This window comes from Triturus cristatus, chromosome 2_1 (genome assembly GCF_964204655.1).
Source record: "Triturus cristatus chromosome 2_1, aTriCri1.1, whole genome shotgun sequence".
In the NCBI taxonomy this organism is placed as follows: domain Eukaryota; kingdom Metazoa; phylum Chordata; class Amphibia; order Caudata; family Salamandridae; genus Triturus; species Triturus cristatus.
This window is the reverse complement of record NC_140581.1, coordinates 682,000,747-682,024,271: the sequence shown is the minus strand read 5'-3', so window position 1 is coordinate 682,024,271 and position 23,525 is coordinate 682,000,747. Positions and strand designations below refer to the sequence as shown.

The 23,525-nt window shown below is 44.2% G+C and overlaps 1 protein-coding gene across 2 annotated transcripts in view; it reads right to left on the bottom strand.

The window, feature by feature from the left end:
• Positions 1–23,525, bottom strand: part of DCP2 (decapping mRNA 2) — a 330,233-nt gene that overhangs the window by 73,877 nt on the left and 232,831 nt on the right. For both annotated transcript variants that reach the window (XM_085632614.1, XM_085632615.1), the window contains one exon: positions 7,736–7,787. In XM_085632614.1, the coding sequence (XP_085488740.1) occupies positions 7,736–7,787 (52 nt within the window). The remainder of the gene's footprint in view (positions 1–7,735; positions 7,788–23,525) is intronic.

The following is a 23,525-nucleotide window of genomic DNA, read 5'->3' as shown; positions in this document are numbered from 1 at the left end:
ACACCTACCAACCCATCTGCTTCAGCTATTGCAGCTATAGCTGCCGCCAATTGTCTTCTGGGGGGGGCCTTAGATCGATCCAGCTCAGGAGACTGTACACAATTAAAATTCCCACTCCAGAGTTGTGGTATATTCCCCATAAGTAGCAAGCTTACTATGTAAGGAGCTGTAAAACTGAGGGTCATCTTAGTTAGGACCGTAAATGCCTACCAAAAGTGCATCAAAGTTATCTTTGCAGCAGCATACCACTACATGTCTTCCCCCAGAATCAACACATACCTTGTGAATTTGTATACCTGCCCCAAGACGTGCCCACACTAGGACCCCTCGTGTATGTCGTAAATCCTGCAGGAATGCATGTGCCTCTTATTCTGCTTTGTGAAAGCAACCCATGCGTGTCTTGCAATATGGCGATGTCCATGTGATGACACTGTATGTACAGTACTACCTTAAGAATTTTTGCGATGATCATTCAACCCCCTGACATTCCAATACAGAAAACATAGTGAAGCACCACCTGTAACTGGTGGTGCAGTGCAATCACTTTCTCCCTTCATCACACAACTCTCCCATTACTAGATCTACGATGTTACCCCAAATTTTCCTACAACCTCCCTCTTGGCTGCTTCATGCAAATAATTGTGTATATCAAATCACCCCACCCCCCTCCAACACCATATCCCCCAGATTATGACACAGCATAATGTTCCCCACCCACAGATTCAACCCCCTTACAAACAGGGATTCCCTCCCAATACTGTGTGGAATAGACAGGACAGTGGTGAATACCCGTGAGCTATTCTCCAGCTCAAGTTACTGTAGAACTGTCAGATATTCTGTTCATCACAACCAAGGAATCTGAAAACAATTATTTCAGCATGAAAGTGGGCGTGAGCTTAGTCATCAGTCAGCAAGTGTCACATACCTCTTTACTTAGTGCACCCTAAAATAGACATTTCTTGTGTGTGTTGCCAGGATACCTTTTACCCTCCCCACCTCCTTGAGTCACTCGTCAAAGTTCTATGGCCCAGTCCACATCGCTTCTATACTCCTGTTGTGCCCCTCACATATGGCATCTCCAACAGCATGACGACTGTAATATTCACAGATATAAGTTAAAATCAATGGTAGTGTTCGACCCATTAGTCTTGCTGATCTAGCTCTCTATGAGGAGCATTGTCATCTGACAGTGGCTTGGGGGCAGGAAACGCGGTGGTGTCTACTGTTGCTCAGTAGTCAAACATCGTGGCAGCTGTCACCTCAGTACCAACCATGATCAGACCCGGGCCCAAGCCACCTGATCGCTCTAACACCTGTGGCGGGGACATTATTTCGAACTCGGTCTCCTTTCCAACTCACCAACCCCAGAGAGTTAATGTTGGCGGTTTGCATCGTTACGCTGACAGGCAAGAAGGGCCTGATGTTACACCCCCTTCCCATATTGTGGGCTCTGTCCACCTCCCTCCCGAGTCCACCCCTCTTGTCGTGGTGTTAGCCAAAGTACCGCATCTTGAACCCAATAACAAGGAAAACTTTTGCAAGAGCTAAACAACAAGGTGGTGCGTTGGCTCAATTCTAACATTGCCCCTGGTCCTAGGGTGGAAAACCAAATTCTTATGGTGCGACGGACCGAGCGTGTTGGTGGCACCAAAAAATCTTGGCAAGGGGACTGTATCATTGTTAACTTTAATAACCCAATCATTGTAAAGCATATTTTAAGCTCAGTAGTGCAATCGGAATATAGGGGTTGAAACTCTGCAATTTTGGCACTCCCGCTGGGTTTCTTTTACAGACTAGGTAATTTTCATCCGGGTTCTGACCGCGAGCGGATCTCCGAGGGGGGCCTGTATGGAGGGGATCTTAGGGGTAAGCACCGTAAATGGGTTTGCCCCATTGAGCAAGCTGGAAGACTGTGATTGATGCTGTGCGGGTTCATTGGACTCCACGGTCCATGCATCACAGGGGAACATTCCACCCCCGGAACAGGTATTGTGTAAGAAAGGAGGGTGTAAGTTCCTTTCCTGGAATATTGCGGGGCTGGCAAATAAGATAGACAACCCTGGGTGGCTGGCCCTTGTGAAAACATTTGACGTGATTTGTCTTCAGGAAACCTGGGCTCCTGAGAGTAATTATCACCTGGATGGCTATAAAACTCTTTTCGTCCCAGCAACTCCGTCCTTGTCCGGGAGAGCAAAGGGGGGCTTATTACATTTGTCTCGTTAGCTGTCCTTGATATTGCAGTATCTGTACTTCATGCCTCGCCCAATGTACAAGTGATGTTGCTGTCTAGTGGCAAGAGTAAACTCCTTTTGGTAAATATTTACAATGCAGAAGCTATATTCGAGGGTGAGGGTAACATAACGCAGTTGGGGTTAGTATTACGGGGTTGTATCCCGAATGTTCAGAACTGTCATAATTTCTTCTTAACAGGGGACTTTAATATCCACATGTGTGGAGATATAAGAAAAGGAGGAGTGGAAGCCATCGGTTGTGCACGACAATCAGGCCTGCACATGGAGCATACCCCTCAGGGTACTGAGTTTAACTCTTTTCTGCTTGAATTCGACTTAACATTAGTCATGAATAAGTTACCCCCAGGAAATACTGACATCACCCCCACTTTTATTGGTAGAGGATGTGAGACTTTTATAGATTTTACTTTTGTATCCACCCCCTTCTTTTCTTTGGTCACATATTTTTCAGTTCAGACAAGTGAATTCAGCGACCATAATCCTATTTGTATAACAACAGGCTGGTCCAGAGTATATGGATGTCCCGTGGTGGGCGGGGGAAGAGTCATTCTCAAAGTGGCCGAGGCAGGGAGGAGTCTAAAATGTGAGTGTATAGCACCAGTCATTTCATGAGTCCCTCCCAAACCAGTGTAGTAGGGAGTTTGCTACTTGTCTCGATGGCGAGGCTGGTGTCTTGGACATCTTGGGTGCTTTCGGTACTGTGTCCGTCATACGGAGGCTACTACGTGCCCCGGACGGGGCAGGGAGCCTGCAGGCCCAAGATGGTTTGATTCTGCATTTTCCCAGGCTTCTAGGAAGCTGAGACAGGCATTGAGCGACAAGCCCCGTGATATGGTGGCGCTTAAAGTTCTTCACAGAGCATTTAAGGCCGCGTTAGCAAAGCGTAAGTTCACCTTGAAGGATGAGGCCTGGTCGGACCTAGTGGAGGCAAGAACATTGGGAAATAGCTCTAGGTTTTGGGCTATTAATAGCCCATTTCTCTCAGAAGAGAGCGTTCACTTATTGGACGCTCACATCACGGAGGATGATTGGGTTAATTTCTTCGAGGGCATCTTTCAGCCAGACTTCACGCCTATCGGGAGGCAGAATAGGGTGGATGGTAAGGCGGATCTCGTCTTCTCCGAATTAGAGGTAAGAGCGGGCATACTAGGCCTGACAAAGAGAAAAGCCCTGGGATCAGACGGGATTCCGCCTGATCTCTATATCGCCCATGTAGACACCTGGGCGCCTGTCCTTACTGCTGTTATTAATGCCTCGGTCCGGGCTGGCCGCCCTGATTCTTGGGCTTTATCGACCATAGTCCTGATATTTAAAAAGGGCGATCGAGACAGCACCTCATGTTATAGGCCCATTTCCCTACTGGACTCCGTGTTGAAGGTGGTGGGCCACATGATTCTTGATAAGATTGGCATCTTGGCTGGATGAAAGTAATTTCTTATCTGAGATTCAATATGTGTTTCGTCCCGGTTGATCCACTGTGGAGCAGTGACTTAATTTGTATCTTGTTTTGGCCAAGTATACTGTGGCTCGTGCCTGCCCTATATACCTAGCCTTCATGGACCTGTCCTCGGCCTTTGACTGTGTGAACAGGTCCAAGTTATGGCAGCTGATGTCATATGTCGGCATTGACAATAACATCATCTGGTTTTTGAGGGCTCTTCATCGAGATTCCAGGGCAGTAGTACGTTACTCAAAAAACTTTAAAGTGTCCCGCCAATTTAACATAAAGAGGGGTGGTCCTTTTCAATTTATATATCAATTCTCTAGAGAAGGTTCTCCTAGATACTAAAGCAGACACTCCTCAGGTAGGCAAGCACAGTCTGTCGGCTCTCTTATATGCGGACAACGCAGTCCTCCTGGCGAGGACTGCAAGGGGCTAACAACTTCTTCTCAACTCTTTTGCCTCTTTTATGGAGGAGCTGGACATATCAGTGAATCATTCTAAGTCATACATCATGCAAGTGGGCCCTGGTAAGGCGAAGGCAAAGCAGCCCATTTTTAAATTAGGATGTTCGCCAATACCTAAAACAAATGTTTTCTCCTACCTGGGAGTAGTGTTTGATGACGCCCTGAGTTGGTGCCCCTTGATTAACCACAAGAAAGGGGACCTAGTGAAAGCCTCTGCAGCCGTCTTTAACTTTGCCAGTAGAGTGGGAGGAAAACCAACAAGCGCCCTCCTGAAGATTTACCAAGTAAAATGTATCTCTAAGGTTAGGTATGGGAATGAGATATGGGGTCATATTGAGCTTGGGGCTGTGCAGAACACTGAGAATTCATTCCTGCAAAGAGTACTATCAGTTCCGCAATGTACTCCATCTTATGTTGTTCACAAGGAATTGGGGATGTCTTTCCTTACTGATGATCTAGCTTTCCGCTCTTTGTCCTTGTGGCTCAAAATGTGGTCAAAGCAGGAGAATACACTTAGTAAAGACATCATACGGGATTGTCTCTCTCTTGATCATGCATCGATTATACGCTGGCTCCAGTACATAAGAGTTGGCCTCGCCAGGCTAGGAAGAGTAGATCTTTACACAAACCCAGAGGGTATTTTTAAAAGGGACCTTGTCTGGACAAGGAGGGTTTTTTAAGAAATTGTCATCGTGTTTGAGAGGATAAAGAGCTGTGTAAACCAAGTATGCGAAAGTATGTCATATTGAAAACTGTGCCTAGTGCCTTATCTTCTAGGGCTCAAAAGTATTTATGACCGTTTTCTATTGACGAGGTTCCGGCTCGACCTCTTTCATTATCTATTGGCATACCCCCAAGGTTCCCATAGAGGTCAGCGCCTTATGCCCTGTGGCTGCGACAGAGAGTCTCCTCAGGACATGATGCACTTTTTAATGTTTTGTACTTTTCATGTTGTACCCAGAAAGTTATTTACTATTCCAATTTTTTAAAAAAAATGGGTTTTAGGAGGGTGAGACCAGCTTTTATCTTTTTACAACTTCTTTCTAGTGATACTGTTTTGCACACTCTTAGTTTTTTACGCAATACCATTAGACTTAGGAAAAGCTGCCATTAATTTTTTGCATTGCAAATCATGTACTTTTATCTTGTGTTTTGATTACCCGGAATTTATTACATTTGCAAATTTGTTAACATGTATGATGGTACTTTGCAGGCTGCTTGACTTTTATTATTTTTATTATTGAAGCCGAATAAAGAAGAAAAAAAAAGAGTCCAGGTTTAAATTATTAAAACCGTGTTTGACCAGACAGGATTTTGGGATTACTTGGGTAAGACTCCCATCTTCCCCAACTAATATTTCATTTTCTTACATGGGTGTTGTTCAATGGTGGGATCCAGAAGTTGTGTCAAGATTGAAACTCCCTTTATACAACTGACAGAAAAAAATTGTTTTTAATTACATATGGTCTTGTTTGGGTCATTTATTTTTTACAAATTTATTTTTGCACCTTAAGTTCAAAGTTGGGGGAAAATTGAGTTGAAGCTGGCTACCATGACAGGAGATGTGAGGACCCTGTGCAAGTAGAAGCGGCAGAGAATAACCAGTCACAGGATGGACTCTCCACTGCACCTTCCAAAGCTGGGAGCGAGGGCACCCACAACCTGTCCTCAGAATGGGCAGTTTGCCAGCTGGAGCTCAACGACAAGCAGTCACCGAGGGGCTTTTGATGGGCTGTATAATTTATTTATGAAAGAACACATCTTGGGTAATTGATTTTCAGAGTTGCAATGATAAGTACCATCCTGTGGCGATGCTCACCTAGGAGTGGGACAGGCTGTCTGGGCAAAACTAGTTAGCCGTTAGCCCTGCCATCCCACAAGAATGTGTTGGGCAACAATCTACACATTTCTGCTTGAATTAAAATTTAAAGTAGGACCTATGCTGGAATGCTGGGCCTGTCGGAATGGGTGTGTGACCACAAAGCCCATATCACCAGTAAGGGAAGTCATGGTAGCCTGGAGTCTGGAAACATGGACCCGGACCCTGCAGTCAAAAGAAGGGCAGTGGGCGTAGAAGGACCTAACAGTTTGTCTCACCCATAAGGAATCTAACTAAGAACAGACCTGGAGCCTAAGAAAATAGACCAGTGGCATAGAAAGTCGTGACTAGGTGTGCAGCAAGTTCCAGGGGCAAAGATTTTGGCATGTTGGATTTTACTGTAAATGGCGAACTGTGGGATAGTTTGCAGTGAGGCAAACTGGATGTGCCGCAAAAGTGGAAAGGTCTGACCTTGGGGACTTTTTGCATATTGGTCAGGCAGTGTCCAGGAGTCATCCCCATCCACTGAATAAAAAAACCTGAACAAAAGTGGCGCCTTACCCACAGCTACTCAAAAAACTTTCTGGACCTGTGCATAACAGACAATGACTGACCCTTCTGCCTGTAACCTGTGAGGAGACCTGAAGGGCTAGACCTGCCACCACTTGTACGCAGGACCAAGAAGTGGACTACAAGGGTCAGTTGGCTGATCTCCTTTGTTGCTACAAGGACATACCAAGCTCCAAGATACCTTTTTCCTGGTGTAACCAGTGGACCATTTACAAAAAGAACTGGACGAGACATGGCTGGTGTCCTCTGCTGGAGGCCCCCTCAGAAAAGTTCCTGAGGTCCTGGCAGCCTTAAAAGTGGCTAAGAGGAACTACTCCATAAAGTCTGAAAAGTTGGGACTTGCAAGAACTCCAGAAGGACTTCACGGCAAAGATCCACTTCAGGCTTGCCCCACTGGAAGATTTTGAACTCCATAAAAAAGACTAGGCCTGAAGGCAAAAATCTTGATTGGGTGAAGGCAAGAAAAGTACCCGCATGAAGAGAAGACTTCAGCAGCCATAACATTTGAATCTGGTTTCTCCAATTGGATTTATGTCCTTTTGGTGTCATTGTTCTCATTGGATTGTTCTTAATTCCTAGAAATGTACTGTGGGATTTTTATTGAATTGTGATTTGACTTTTTGAATATTTTAGTGTTGCTAAATATATGACATATTTTCCTCTGTTTAACCTATCTGTTCTGTGCCATAGCTACCAGGGGTTGAGCCCAGCTAAAAATTATTGAAACTGTGCGTTTTACCTGCAGGAATCTGGGACTTATTACTTGGCTAAGGCTCACATCCTCCCCAACAAATAATTCATTGTTTTACACCTAATATCACAGTTCTTCATGTGACAACTTTATACGATCAAACTATTCTTTTCATACAATCACAAACAGGAACTCAAAATAAATTGCACACAAATCAAGATTCATGCAAGGACAGAATACAATGAAGAAAATACCCAAAATAGGCTACATGACAAATTCTTCCTTAAATAACAAAATAGGCATTAAATGCATACAGGGCTACAACATAACTCTCTGAATAAGACATAAAACTTGGGAAAACATGCATTCATTTATGCCATCAATGTTGCAAACACAAGGCCGGGCACAAGGGACTTCACTTGAAATATATTTCAAGGTGAAGTATGTTTTAACTTTCTCTTTAGTATTAAACAAAGGGTAAAATTATGTACTTGCCCATTTCAAAAGTATCCTGAAGCCTTTTCGGGACAAATTTTCTATCGGATTTCTAAATTGAAAAAAAGATACATTTAACAAATTTCGCCAAATACATTCACTTATACGTAAACAATAGCTGATAAGCACTAGTTAGTCTGCGCCAATACAGCACCACTACCTTTGTGTAGTTATTTATGTAAATGTGGAAGGTGATCACCCTTTGTAATCATCACTCGTTTTTTTCGTACCAGAGTATAACTTTGCTGAAAACCAAAAATATTCAGACGTTGGTCTGTTAAGGACAGCAGTCACCAACAATGCATTTGCCCATGCAGCATTGCAAAAGTAACTTTTGATTAAAGATAGGCAAATAACTCCACTTTTTGGAACACCTAATAAACCGAAGCCTGCAGTTAATGATCTGTTGGCAGGAAGGATATTAGAATGTGCAAATAAAATTAGATTTTTTTTCACATACTAATCCACTGATGATTAACAACTATTGTGCAGAACTGAACGGTGTGGATGTAGACTACAGAAGAGGGAAACTGACTGAAAAACGGGGATTCCAAGCAAGTGAGAATAAAAATAGAAATCAGCAAAAGAGACTGCAGCAACATACGAAATTGAAAAGCTGATTTACAACCTCATAAACTGCTTTGATAGGAAAGGACAGGATACCCTCACGGGTGAAAGTGCTCTTTACAAATACCCATAACATAACAAAGTGATGCATGCCATTTTGAATCTAGTAATTTACTACGAAGATACAGCAATAAAAGCGACCACCAGAAAATACGGAGAGAATATTGGGCTTTGTAGATAAGAATGATGTCTTTAGTACAGTCCAGCCTGTGGAGGCTGCAAATGAGGCACAATGGAAGATAGCTTTACAAGGTGGGACCCAACTACATTACATTAGAGAGGAATTGAAATCCACGGAAAATACCAGAATGTTTGTCAGCATTGAATGAGAAAATATAAGTATCCAGAGGCTGAAAGAAGCAGACTAACTACAAACTCTACCGTCCTTCTGGTTTTTAGACCAGGCCATAAGGGAGGAGGTTGTAGAGCACCAGTGTGAGGTTGCTATTCGGGCAGGCATTGGTATAGTTAAAGGTGCTGCCCTGTGTGTATTATACCTGGACGAAGATTATATATTCAAAAAAGATGATTTAGGAAAAGAAATGCATTACATACCTTTAAGGAAAATGCTACTTACCCAGTATGCATCTGTAATTGTCATATAGAGCTGTAGAGTCATATGCTGTGCATAGATCGCCATCTAGTGTTGGGTCCGGATGTTTGCACTTTGTTTTTCTTCGAAGAAGTCTTTCCAGTCACGAGGAAGGGGACTCCTCCTTTCGGTGATAGTGCGCATGGGCATCGACTCCATTGTTAGATTGTTTTCCCGCAGAGGGTGATAATGGAGTTAGTAAGAGTAGTAAAAGGAGACGTCCATGAATGCATGTATCTAAGTAAGATGTTGCTGCAACAGATATAGGTACCCGCGGAGGCGGGTGGGAGCATATGACTCTACAGCTGTATATATGTCAAGAACAGATGCATGCTGGGTAAGTAGCATTTTCCGTTCGAGGTATACGAGCTGTAGATATGCTGTGCATAGACTATATAGCAGTTATCTCCCAAAGCGAAGGCTAACCTGTATCTGTTGCAGTGGTTTTAAATAGTGTACGTAAAACTGTCTGGTCCACTCTAGATTTTTGTCTTGCTAACACATCTACACTATAGTGTTTTGTGAATGTGTGAGGTGGAGACCATGTTGCAGCTTTGCATATGTTGAGTATGGGTATATTTCCTAAGAATGCCATAGAAGCCCCCAGTTTGTGTGTAGTGTGTTCTGGGGGGGAACTGTTAACGTTAGTTTTGATTTTGCATAGCATATTTGAATGCACTCCACTATCCACCTCTAATACCTGATTTTGATATGGGATTGCCTTTGTGTGGTGGAGCAAAAGCAACAAAAAGTTGATTTGTGTTACGGAAAGGTTTTGTCCTTTCTATGTAATAAAATAATGCTCTCTTGCAGGGCACATTCTGCCACTGAATCTGGTTGAGGGAAGAACACGGGTAACTCAACAGATTGATATGAAAAGCAGAAATGACTTTAGGAAGGAATTTAGGATTAGTCCGAAGAACAACCTTATTTTGGTGCATTTGTAAAAAGGGTTCTTCTATAGTTAATGCCTGAAGCTCACCCACTCTTCCGAGTGATGTGATCGCCACGAGAAAAGCAACTTTCCACGTGAGACTTTGCAGTTCACATTTGTGCAATGGCTCAAAGGGTGGACCCATTAGTCTGGTGAGAACAATGTTGAGATTCCATACTGGAGCAGGTGGACGTCTCGGAGGAATGAATCTTTTGAGTCCCTCCATAAAGGGTTTGATAACAGGCACTCTAAAAAGAGATAGACGTTGTCTATTCTGGAGGTATGCAGCTATTGCAGCAAGATGTAAGCATATGGAGCAATGTTTTGTACAGAAGCATCAAGAGGGTTAATGTGGTTGTTATTAAAGTATATTACAAACCGCTTACACTTTGCTGCATAGCAAGCACTTGTAGTAGGACGTCTAGCCTCTTTGATAATATTCATGCAGCATGGCGGTAGATTATGATAACCAAACTCTAAGACTTCAGGAGCCATATTGCCAAATTGAGTTGACTGGGGTCCGGATGTCTTATGTCTCCATGGCTCTGTTTGAGAAGATTGGGTGTAAGACGTAGTTTTTGGTGAGGAACTACTGAGAGTTCCAATAGGGTTGTGAACCAAGGTTGCCGTGCCCATGTGGAAGCAACTAGGATTAGTGTCAGGGACGCTTGTTTGAGTTTCTGAACCACTAATGGAATGAGTGGGAGAGGCAGAAAAGCGCAAGCAAATATCCCTGACCAATTCATCCATAGTGCATTGCCTTTGGATAATGGGTGTGGATACCTGGACGCGAAGTTTGGGCATTTTGGTATGTGGCGAACAGGTCTATGTGAGGGACTCCCCAACTTTGAAAGTATGGAAGGAGGACCTGATGGTGTAGTTCCCATTTGTGTATTTGCTGTCTCTGCCTGCTGAGTGGATCAGCAATCTGGTTGTTGACTCCTAGGAGATGTTCCTCTAGGAGATAAAGCTTGTGCTGAATGGCCCAGCTCCAGATGTCTTGGGCCAAGCAGGACAGTTGGAGAGTGTGTGTGCCACCCTGTTTTCATATGTAATACATGGCTAGCATGTTGTCAGAACAAATTAGGACAGCTTTGCCCTCTAGGTGAGTTTGAAACACCTTGAGTGCTAGGAATCACCTTGAGTGCTAGGAATATTGCAAGCAGCTCCAAGTGATTGATGTGGAGCAACTTCTGTTGTTGGCTCCACAAGCCTTGCACTGTGTGCTGTTGTAGACTAGCTCCCCAGCCAGTGAGGGACGCGTCCGCTGTCAGTACTATTTGTGGAACCAGGTCTATGAACGGCCGTCATTTTGTTAAATTTTGTGTGTTCTACCACTGCAGAGAGCGAGGAGTACGGCTGCTTACCAAAACTAGATCGGTTAATAGACCTTGAGACTGGTTCCACTGACTGGCTAAGCATTCTTGAAGTGGACGCATGTGCAGTCTGGCATTGGGAACGATCATCATGCACAATGACATCATTACCAGTAGCTGCATGTAAGTTTGAGCTGGAATCCAATGGTTGGGTTGAAAGCGGAGTACTAAGGCCTGAATATTTCGAATTCTGGTTGAGCTGGGAAAAACGAGAGTGTTTTGAGTAACTTTTGTGGCTCCTAGGTAGTCCTTTGTATTGGTTGGTTGGAGATGTGACTTTGGCACATTGATTGTGAACCCTAGTTGATGCAGTAGCCAAATTGTTTTGAAAGTGTGCTGCAAACACCGCTGGTACGTGTTGGCTTTGTATGGGAAGACGTGGATGCTTTGTCTCCTTAGGTGAGCAGCTACTACGCCAGACACTTTGTGAAGACTCTGGGGCCGGTGGTGACACCAAATGGGAGTACCCTGAACTGATAGTGTTGACCCGCTACCACAAACCTGAGGAATTTGCGATGAGCAGGGTGAACTGGTATATGAAAGTAGGCGTCTTTTAGATCTAGAGTAGATAGAAAGTTGCCTTTCTTTAGTAGAGGAAGTACCTGTTGAACTGTCACCATGTGGAAATAGTCTGACAATCTACCGGTTGAGTTCTCGAAGATCTGAAATTGGTCTGAGAGAACCGTTTTTTGGGTGGAATCAGGAAATAAAAGTAGTATACGCCCAACCCGTGATGTTGGGGCGGCACAGGCTCTATAGCCCTTTTTAGAAGTAGAGACTGAACCTCCTGTTTGAGGAGGTATAGATGGTCTGGTGATAGTTTGTGGGGCTTTGATAGAATATTTGGGGACGTGTTCATAAATTCCAGGCAGTAACCAGAACAGATAATGTGGAGTACCCAATTGTCTGTTACAGACAGTCTTACCCCGACAGGTGTTGAGTGGTCGGGGGAAGTGAAGGCAAGTCATTGTTTTGTGTTGGCGGGGGAGTTGTGTGTGTTTGAACCTTGTCCCCTTCCCTTACCGTTGTTACTCCTGTAGCCTCCCCTGAAATAACCCTTAGATGGAGAGTGTTGGTTGTTGCCCTTATAGGTGGAGGTGGCTTCTGATGAGGTATTTTTGGAGCCACCTCGGTAAAAAGAGCGTCGAAAGGAAGCACGACCCTGTGTGCACTGATGGGCTCCCATAGATTTGCTACCTCAGTATCTTTTTTCATTTTCTCAAGTGAAGAATCTACCACTGGGCCAAATAGATGTTCCTTATTGAATGGGGTACTTATAATGGAGGAGAACATCAGGTTTAAAACCAGATACACTGAGCCAGACATGCCTCCTTAAGAGGACACTAGTGTTTATAGCTCTAGCAGAAGTGTTTGCAGCATCAATAGAACATATTATTTGATTGTTAGCAAAATGTTGCCCTTCATGAACCAGATCTTGTTCTTTTGATTTGTGTTCCAGGGGTAAATATTGGATCATTTGTTCCATTTCATCCCAGTGTCTACGGTCGTATCGCGCTAATAGTGCCTGAGTGTTGGAGACACGCCAGAAATTGGCTGCTTGAGAAGCTACCCTTTTCCCCGAAGAGTCAATAAGTTTTGATTCCTTATCAGGAGCTGGAGCCTCTCCTGTTGTCTGTGATTTGGCTCTTTTTCTTGCATTGGACACAACCAGTGAGTCTAGTGGCAATTGTCTACTTATATATACCGGGTCCTATGGTGCTGGCTTGTACTTTTTGTCCACTCTAGGGGTAAGAATACGAGCTCTGACTGGGTCATTTAAAATGTCATCTACATGCCTGACCATCCCTTTAAGCACGGGTAGTGCATGTGATGACTTCTGTGTGGTACTGAGGGTTTCAAAGAAGAAATCCTCTTCTAATGACTCCTTATGTTGCTGTACCACATGGTAGTTGGCAGCTCTACCCAGTAACTCAATGTAGCCTACACTATCATCTGGTGGAGAGAGTTTGGTAGGGTACAGGTTGGGACCATAGCCCGTGAGCGAATTGGTGTTATAATCGTCCCAAGGGTCTTGTAATGGCTGATCATCATCTTTATCCTGATCATCCCCATCATCCGGATTGCCAGTTGTATGTGGTGGTGAATGTTCAGGTGAAAGTGGTTGAAGATGAGGGGAAGGTGGTGAAGAAGGAAGAATAGGTGGAGGAAGAGGAGGAGGGGAAGGGTTAGTTCCAACAGATCTCTTCTTTAAAGGGATGTGATATTCTTCTTCTACATCAGCCTTTCTTTTCACAGTCACTTTTGAGGTGATATGGCCAGTCTGTGGATGGATATGCAAAAGCCTTTGTTTCAGATCCGGTTTTTCAACTGGGGCATCGAAACTAGGCTTTGTAGTTGTTTTCTGCACTTCTGTCTGTTTCGACGCCAAAACTTTCGGTGCCGGAGTCAAAAACGTTGTTGTCTTCGGATCAGACGATTTTTTCGGAGCTGAATGGTGGGGTTCAGTGCCGGACTTGTGTTTAGACTCCGAAGGCTTGGGCTCTGAACTTGGTTTGGAGAGAATCTTTTCGGAGCCGGAAGGCTTTTTTGGTAGGCTTTGGTGCCGAGCCAGAAGCGTGATCTCGGTGCCAACCAGGGCCCAAGGGCGCGGGTTGGACCAGAGCCTTCTTTTGAATTGAAATGGTATCTTGGGATGAGGGGGTGAGCTTTACTCACGGTACGTTGACCATGTGGGATGTCCTCCTCCTGGTCGTATTTGAAATATGAGATGACGACCGGCTCCTGCTCCTCCTCTGTTCCCATGGTCTCGCCGGCCTCTTCGTCCGACTGTTGACCGAAGATGTCCGGAATGAAGCTGGTGTTCTGGCTTTGCATGTCGCGCAGTCGAGCCCGACGGTCGCAAAATGTTTTCTTGGAGTGGAAAGCCTGGCACGTATCGCAGTCTTGTTCTCAGTGTTCAGGGGACAAACACAGGTTATTTATACACTTTGTGTGAGTCGGTGCATGGGTATTTCGCGTGACACACGAGGGCAGAATTTAAAGGGAGTTCGTTCCATCGACTGCAGGTCGACCTGACGCGGGTAGGCCCAAAGGCCTTCCACGAACTTTCCGTTTGAAAGATTATTTTAAGTAATTACGATACGTGATAGAAAGAGAGACGCAATCGAAAACCCATCGAGGATGAGTATCTTGCGCACCGAGGAAAACTGATGGAACAGTGTCGAACCGGAGCGCAACGATATACATCCAAACCCGATGGCGGAAAAAAACAATCTAACAATGGAGTGATGCCCATGCGCACTATCACCGAAAGGAGGAGTCACCTACGTCGTGACTGGAAAGACTTCTTCGAATAAAAACAAAGTGCAAACATTCGGACCCAACACTAGATGACGATCTATGCACAGCATATGATCTACGGCTCATATGCCTCGAACCAATAGTTTTGCAGCTTTAACCTCCTCTAGATCACATGCTGTGCATTCTTCTGCCATGTAGTTTTGGGGCAAAGAAACTGTTCATAAAGCTAAGCATTTTTTGTTTCTGGCATCAATTACAGGTAAAGTCGAAAGGACCTCCCTATGGCATCGAGCACAAGTCCACAATGCCCCATCATGCAGTCAACATATCAATGTTGTTATTGTTACCTTGGATACAAATGTTCCCTTTGCTCTTTTAAGCATGTGCTACAACAATTCCTGACTTGTTCTTATTTCGTTTAGTTTGTTTTAAGTAATACATAACTGCCCTTCTAGCGTAGAGTGAGGAGCTATTTTAGTTTGTAGCGTTGATTTCTGAAAAAAGGCAGGAAAATGATTAAAGTGAACCACTAAAACATTTCTAAGTTTAAAATTACGAAAAGTCCTCATTATCACCCTATCTTTATGGATTTGTAAGCATGGCTTCTGGCTAGGTGATGCCTGAATCACTTACCTTGCTATACCGAAAGCTATCTATAATGTAAGCTATTTTAACATAGCTTTGTGCAATGGTCCAAAGGTGGTTTCATTAATCTTGTTAAAACAAGGTTAACATTCTAGACTGAAGATGGTACAGTTGTAGATGGGTTTACTATTGTTGCGCCATGTATGATTTTTTGATTACGGATATTTTGAACAGATTGGTGCCCTTTACTCATTAAGCGTATGCTGCAATTTCAGATAAATGAACTTTTAGTGAGACTTATGATGGATTTGCCTGTTATAAGTATGTAATATATCTCACAATGACTACTTTGTTTCCCTACCTTGCATATTTTCTTAACTGCGCAAGTTAAATATTTCCCACTTTGAAGCATACATTTTTTGTGGGTGATTTCCTTGCTTTCTTGATAATTTCCATCTCTTTTGCAGGCTAAGTTAGGTGACCAAACTCTGCATACACAGAAGCTATGCTGCTCGATTGAGGCTGGAAGGATCTAGATTGCAGAATCTTCCCTGATTTAAGTAAGTGTACCCCGTTTGGCATATTTGCTATCTAGATGTGTGTCAGTGCCAGCAGATGTGAGTTCACCTGTCTCTCATGCCCATTGCAGCCCTATAAGAACCATTGCCATCTTTGTTGATCGCATTTAGAATGAGTGGCATTGGTGGAAAAGCGTAAGCAAATATCTCTGATTAGTTCATTGACAGTGCATTGCAACTGGACTGTGAATACCCGGATGTGAAGTTAGGTCATTTTGTGTTTTACCTTATTGCAGATGGATCTGTGTCTCATATACTCAAGTCATTGAAAACATGTTTACTGTCTCTTCGTTTAGTTTCCACTTGTGTGAGAAGCCCCTCTTATCTATTAGTTTATCCACCTCAGTGATTTGCTCTCCTGAAATTCATATTTCTTGAGGTTGTTTTGAAATTGTGTATTTTTTACATCCCCACCCCTTGTTTGCTGACATATATGTAGGGTTGCCTATCTGTATTGAAACAGTCTTCCCCCCCTGTTTATGAGAGAATGGCCTTCAGGCTAGAAAGATGTCTAGGAGTTCTACAAGGCTGATGTGCTTTACTGCCTCTTGTAGTCTCTACTGTGCTCTGATGATCAGGTTCTGGATGTAAGTACCCCAACCTGTGTGTATTGTGTATGTGGCGATTGACACAATAGGGATTGGTTCCTTAAGGAGTCCGTTCACTGACATGTTTTCTTGTGAAAACCATTTCAATTCCTTTTGCCTCTGCTGCGTAACAACTACTAAATTGTTCCAATCCCCCGCTGACTGTAACCAGAGATTCGCAATTCTCTCTTATAGGAAGCCAGTGGGCAGTCTTGGCAATGGTATTAATGGGTTATGGGATTTATTTATGTATTTAAGAGTTTTATATAGCGCTGGCCAGACCCGAAGGTATCAGAGAGCTTTACAACATTTGTCATGCGATAGTCGCGTACAAAGAATAACAGTAGTAAACACATTGAATCATGACGGGTCTTGTGGGTGGGGGGGAGACACACACACACATAGGAGCGCGTCAAGAGGTAGATGCCGTAAAATGTTAATCTTATCACAGTGACTGGATGCTCAGATGGGCGCGATTACGCCTTGTGGGTCAACTATCACTTCGTAAGAGTTCGATTGATGAAGAGGACTTTGAGCTGGCTTTTGAATTTTTTGAAGGAAGGGTTCGTCCTGATATGTACTGGGATGGCGTTCCAAATTTTCGAGCATGATAAGGTTTTTTCTTTGCGAATTTTTGGATGGATGAGAAATAAAGTTTTGGTGCTCCTGAGATTTCTTGTCTGTCCAGCTCTGTTGAGTTTGGAGGCCAGATAGGCAGGTTTGCCAGTGTGTAGACCTTTGTGAGTGAGGCAAGCAGTTCTGAAGTTGGCACGCATTTAGATTGGGAGCCAGTTTAACTCTCTGAGAGCAGGGGAGATGTGTTCGTATTTCTTTACTCCAGTCACCATGCATTTAGAGTTGATCAGAGAGGAGCAAGGTGAGATTTTGCCGTGCCTGTGAGGGTGGCCTTCCTGTAATCCAATCTGGATAGCACAAGGGATTGCGTGGGTGGCTTAAGGTCCTTTGGAGCGATGAAGGGTTGGATTTTGTTAAGTAGTTTTAGGTTGAAGAAAGCACTCTTTGCGGTATTCTTGATGTGTTTGACCATGTCTAGGTTAGGGTCCAGAGTGATTCCCAGTGATTTCACGGAGCCGGCCAGGATGAGAGAGCAGTTGAGGGTATCAATAGATTTTAGCCAATCTGTGATTTTGGGGTCTGCTCTTTGTTAGCTATGAGGAGGATTTCAGTTTTATCCTGGCTGAGTTTCAGGTGATTTTGGGATAGCCATTGTTGGACTTCTATTAAGGTGACATTAAGTCTTTGCATGTCAGCCATGGAAGAAGTTTCTAGGTAGATCTGGGTGTCGTCAGCATAGAGGTGGAAGGGAATATTGGCTTTTTTTAGTATGGTGGAGAGGGACTACATGTAGATGTTGAACAAAGAGGGTAAGAGAACTGATCCTTGTGGGACGACCCTGCTTATGGGGCATAGGTCAGACGTGAAGTTTCTGATTTTTATTCTTTGTGAGCGGATCTGCAGGAAGGAGGTGAACCACTGTAGGACCACCTCATCTGCTCCACCCTTTCACAAAGTACATTGATGAGCAGTTTGTGGTCAACCGTGTCGAAGGCCGCCGATAGGTCCAGGAGTATAAGTAGACAGCAGAGGCCCTTGTCGAGTGAATTGTAGACGTCATCAATGACATTCTGGATAGCTGTCTCTGTGCTGCAGCCTTTTCTGAAACCAGACTGGTGAGGGTCTAGCAGATTGTTGTTGTCCATGTGATGGGTAAGTTAACTAAGAACACATTTTTCTGGTAATTTGGCTAAGAATGGGAGATTGGAGACGGGCCTGAAGTTATTGAGATCATTTGGGTCAGAGCCCGCTTTTTTTTTTTAGTAATGGTGTGACTTGGCCATTTTGAGTCATTCTGGCATGTTTCCTGTTTTTAGGGAGCTATTTATGATCTTTATCCAGAGCAGGGCTAAGGAGAGTTTGAGCTTTTTGGCCAGGTGGGCAGGGATGGGGTCTTCAATGTCTGACGAGGGCTTGGTTCCGGTAGTCAATTCCACAATTTCTGTTTCGGAGATGGGTTTGAATGATTTCACGTTGTTGGGGGCTACCTGGGTGGGTTATTTACTTCTTTGTAGGCGGGTGGGCTTTCGTTGGGTGTGCGGCGGTGGTCCTCCAGTGAGAGCTCAATCTTTGAGATTTTTTCGTTAAAGAAATTGGCAAAGTTGTCACATATGTCTTTGGACGCCGGCATTGCGGAAGGGGGGTTGGGGGGGGGGTTGGAGGTTTGCTGTCTGATGAGATTAAAGAGTTCTTTGGGGCGATTTTTGGCGTTTAGTGCACCACAGAAGGAGGAGGATTTTTCATTTTTTATGTGCTTTTTATATTTCCTGCGTTCCGATTTAAGTTGATCAAGCTGGATTGTCGAAGGGTTGTTACGCCAGAGTCTTTCTGCAGCTCTTAGTGGTCTTCTTTCTTTAGGTCTGTGTTGAACCACTATCTAGTTGGAATGTTCTTGAATTTGTTTTGTTTCAGGGGAGCTATTTGGTCAAGTATGGTGGTCATTGTTGCATTGTAATGTGAGGTAAGTTCTGTTGAGGAACTATCGCAAGGGGTGGGGGGGGGGAGTGCACTTATCTTTTCTTCTAGTTCGGCGAGGGAGATCTGGCTTAGGTGTTGTGTCTTTTGATTGATGTGAAACAGAATGATATGGTGGTCCGGTCAGTCGACAGGGAGGAGAAGGTCAATGGTGATTGAGTCTTGGTATGCTATGATGGTATCCAGGATTGAACCTTTGTTGTGGGTTTGTTCTGTGCAGTGTTGGGTCAAATTATCGTTGCGAAGAAGCTCATTCATGGATTGGATTAGAGGGTTGTTTTCCTCATTCGCAAAGTATTAGGTTGTTCGCGTACGAGAGTGAGCAGTGTGTTATCAGGTCGGAAAAGTGTTCTCCAAATGCAGGGGTGTTGCCTGGTGGATGGTAGAGGAGGTGGCAATGAAGCGTTTTGTTGTCCGACGTCTTGATGGTGACGGTTAGGTATTAAAATGTGTTGTAATTGAAGGAGACCGTTTGCGTTATGGAGATGTTACTTTTGTGGATGATTGCGGTACCGCCGCCTCGCAAGTTCTTTCTGTCTTTATTGATGATTGAGAACCCCGGGGATACAAGCATGTCGATGATGGGGGTGATGATTCATTCAACCAGGTTTATGTGATGAACGTGATGTCTATGTCATGGGTGAGGATGGTTTCTAGATTTTTTAAGAAAGAAGGCTACCAGTAGTTCCTCAGGGAGAGGAAAGAAGTGGAGATGAATCGGTGAATTAGCCTAGAAGGACTACATGTATACTATGTGTAAAGTGGGTAATCCTTTTGTTGGATTTTAATGCCCTCACACACCCTTTCAGGTGTCATGCTTCATCATCTGGGCTGCTCATCGTCGGGCCGGCGGTGCAATGCCTAACGGGCTCCCTAAAAAGGGGCACTTTATCGGAGTTCTTTTAATCCAACAGCCGTCAGGTGAAGTGCGGGTGTGTGGGCCTGAGTATTGTAGATACAAAAAGTGAATTAAAACAGGGTCGAAAGTACCAGTGTGGAAAATCAATTTATTTTAATGGTCTCCTTCCCTGATTAAAAAGGTGTATATAGCACTAGGTAGAGTGTAATGACTCTAGTTGTAGTGCATGGGATTGGTGGTCAACATGTTTCTCGCAGTGAGCTCGTGCGCTCGCGATTCGTCAGGACCTATCAAGATATCTACAATGGTAACAGGGGACTATCTATGGTATAGTGGTCTCCTAATCATAGTCGGTCATGTGAATAAAAAACTTAATCCTAAAATACCTGTTGAGGTCTGGTGCTACCTGCAGAAAAAACAGTACATTAAGTAGGTCAATGTAGAGACATATAGCCACAGGTATCAGGAATTATAAATCAAACAAAAAAGGCTTACAAGGTGATTCATCTCCAACATAGTTAAAAATGTAACAGTGGTGACTGCTGGTGCTCGAGCGTCAACAACTGCTCCTAAAAAGTGGTGTACCAACATGGTGAACTATAGTGGCTAAACACCTATGTGGAACATGTAAAAACAATCAAAGCGGCAGAAAACATCGTTGGACTCACCCTAATCAGTAGGACTGTAGGCCACAACAGTTCTCGGTGGATTCAGCGTGCGGCGAAGGACCTCTAAAAGTAGGTCTGAACTAGAAGGTGATAACGAGCTTAAATAATGCAGTAATCACAGCTGGAACATATGGGGACTTTTAGCGCTATAAAACTTGGTAGAAATACGAATACGCTGATTGATTAACCCCACGAACAGGCTGCGTTCCCAAAGGATGTGAGATGATGTCAGAGTAAGGAAAATAGCATGTTACTTGCTACTCGTAATGATGTTGTAGAATCTAGATCAATGGGGTCCCAATTCTATGACAATAATTCTCCTAGAGCTCCTTAATTTGGGGAATTATAATAAGGAATAGTGAATCGGCCAGAGCATAGTTCTGATAACCGATGCAGACAGCCTAATGTCAGCGTCAAGGCAACTTGCTAGTGCTTGCATCACGGGAGTAACACAAGCGCTCGGGGAAGGGGAGGAGTGATGGCTAGTTAAAAAGAAAGAAAACACGGATTCCGTGTAAAGGTACTTACATCTGCCCCGCTCACGCTCTGACACTTGACCTACCCGGCCCACCGAGTCTGGGAGGTGGTGACCTGGGCGCTCGCTCGAGGTTAAATACTTCCGGTCATGTCATGTGACGAGGTCACGTGATCGCGATTCTAACTCGCGCGAGTAGCTAGGATTATATTTATGCGGGCTGGGTTAATGTATAATCACGATGTGCGTGCGCAGTGTTTTACATACACAGAATGGACAGAATACTTCGGATGAGTCAAACTCTACAAATGTGAGTGAATTATTTGAAAAAAGCAAAAAAGGACAATATCGTCAGCCATCTTGGTTTGGGAGGCGAGGTGTCAATAAAGTTTAGTCTCGATTGGATTCAAAGTAAAGGCAGGGTGCCAAGAAAACCTTGATAAGATATATCAAAGGGTTGTGGATGAAAGTGTGAGCCTTGGTAAATACTGGAACGCATACTTAAATGTTAATACATTTAGAACATAAGGGAAAAATAAGGTGGAAGAGTGAACCAGTTGCCAAGAGTATGTCACGTTATAGCTTAAGGGCTCCCCAGGGAATATCATCATTAAGCCCAGTGACATTAGAAGACAGACGGTGTATCCATCTTTGTTCCTTCTTAAAAAGACTGTGTTGTGACAATTGAGGGTGGGTTTCTAGAACCAGCCATTTGACAGAGTCTGGGGAATGTTGTTTCTCAAGAAAATGGGCACTGATTTTGGTGTTCTGTTTTTTACACCGAAAATTGCTGCGATGTTCAGAGATTCGCAATTTAATTGGTCTGGTCGTCATCCCTACGTAAGGATGGTTTCTGCCAGTTCTGTTGCGTGTTTGGTAGCAGATCTGCAGTTTATGAGCATGCAGTTGGTCCCCCTCTTGTTGTTGCGTTTCTCATTTAGGGGAGCCATGGGGATATTAGTGAGGTGAGCAGGAGGTCTCAACTTTCTAGGTACGATGTGGTCTCTTCCAAATTCAGTGATAACCTGGATCTCGCCTCTTTCATGGACATTGCAGCGCTTGTTCTTTTGTGTCTCTGAGGCTGGTTCCTGAAGGGGATTGTGTTCCATCAGAGCCTTTGGGCCTTGTGGGGACTAGTGTGTTTATTGAAAGTGGCTCTGGGGAGTGGGCGTTGGGTAGGCTCCTTGGGTTTGGTGCAGTTGGATAAGATTTTATTAATACCCTGTATTACGATCTCAAGCTAGTTTTCCAGCTGTGCCAGTCTTTGGGTTATATTCATAGAGGGTGTAGGGGAGTTTGTTAACAGGATGTCCTGAGCAGGGCAATCTATGGATGGGGGGAGCTTGTTGGTGGAGGAGTAGCTCATAGTGTTGTTGATGCCTATGTTGTTCATATAGATAGTCGTGGGGGTGTGTTGTGACAGATTGCTTCGAGAATTGGGCGGCAGCTTCACTGGTTTTAGTGCATGGAGAGAGTTTGTGGGTCGGTTTCCTTTGTTGCTTGATGGGAGTAATGTTGAGTAGGGGGAGAGGAGGAGGCTGGGAGAGGACTGTAGTGTCTCATACGGGGCATACCTCATGTTTGCAGTGGCTGAAATTAATGTATTGTGCGCGTTGGGGGGAGTAGTTGGAGGAGGAGGGGAGGGTGGCGCTGGGGGGTATAGGTTGGTGGGTTGGGGTCGTGGGGTTGTTTTGAGAGTTTTCCAGGAGGGTCAGTTGGTTCAAGGATAGGGTTTTGTTTGAGTGGGAGTGGTGTGAATGAGTGAAGGCGTTGCGTAGTGTGGGGAAGAGGGCGTCAAATGCGCCCAGGCTATCATTGTTGGCTTGTATCAGGACTGTGCCATTGCTATAGATGGTCGCAAAGGTGTTGCCATTGCGTGTATGGTGGTTTGAGATTAGGAACGTTAGTTTGCAGCTGAGAGGGGTGCTAGTGGTTTTACAAATGTGGACGTGGGATCTAAGAATGATGTTCCATTTCGCAGGGTTCGGGTGAGGAAAATGAGATCCACTCTCTGCTGGCCTTTAGAGGAGCAGTGATATATGTCTGCGAATAGTGTTTTCTGGTGTTGTCTTATCAGCCTATGTTTGGCGGAGTTCGAGCCATGGGGTTTTAAGCCGTTCGCTGTATAGGGTCGGAGGGAAGTTAGATTGACCGGTGTCATTTTGACTCTGTTCTGTGGGTGCATTATTGTTTTATTAAGATGGGAAGCTATCAATTGTATCATTGTCAAAGACTGTGACTTGTGATAAAGGAGAACTTGTTCCTCGAGTGCCAGAATCCTCTTCAAAATGGGAAAAGCCACTGCTCTCCAACAGGGCTATTCATAAAGGTGAGTTATGCTTGCAATTTACAAGTATACATTTACTCTTACACTTTCCAACTTTTCGCTATTCACATAATTTGAGTGTAAAGTTGCTCAAATGTATAGACTTACACCTCTCCAACCCCGTGAAACGAGGGAGGAGCTTAACGTTCAAGTATAAGTTACTACTAAAACAAGCATTGGCATAGCCAATAGGTCTCGCCTTTGGGACCTTATAAGTGTTTGGTTTTCCAGCACAATATCCTTGGTGCAACAACATCAACTGTTGCATGGCTAAACACTTATAAGATCCCAAAGGCGAGATCTATTGGCTATGCCAATGCTTGTTTTTTTTTTAGTAACCAGAGATTGGTTTCACAGATAAGTGGCTCTCCT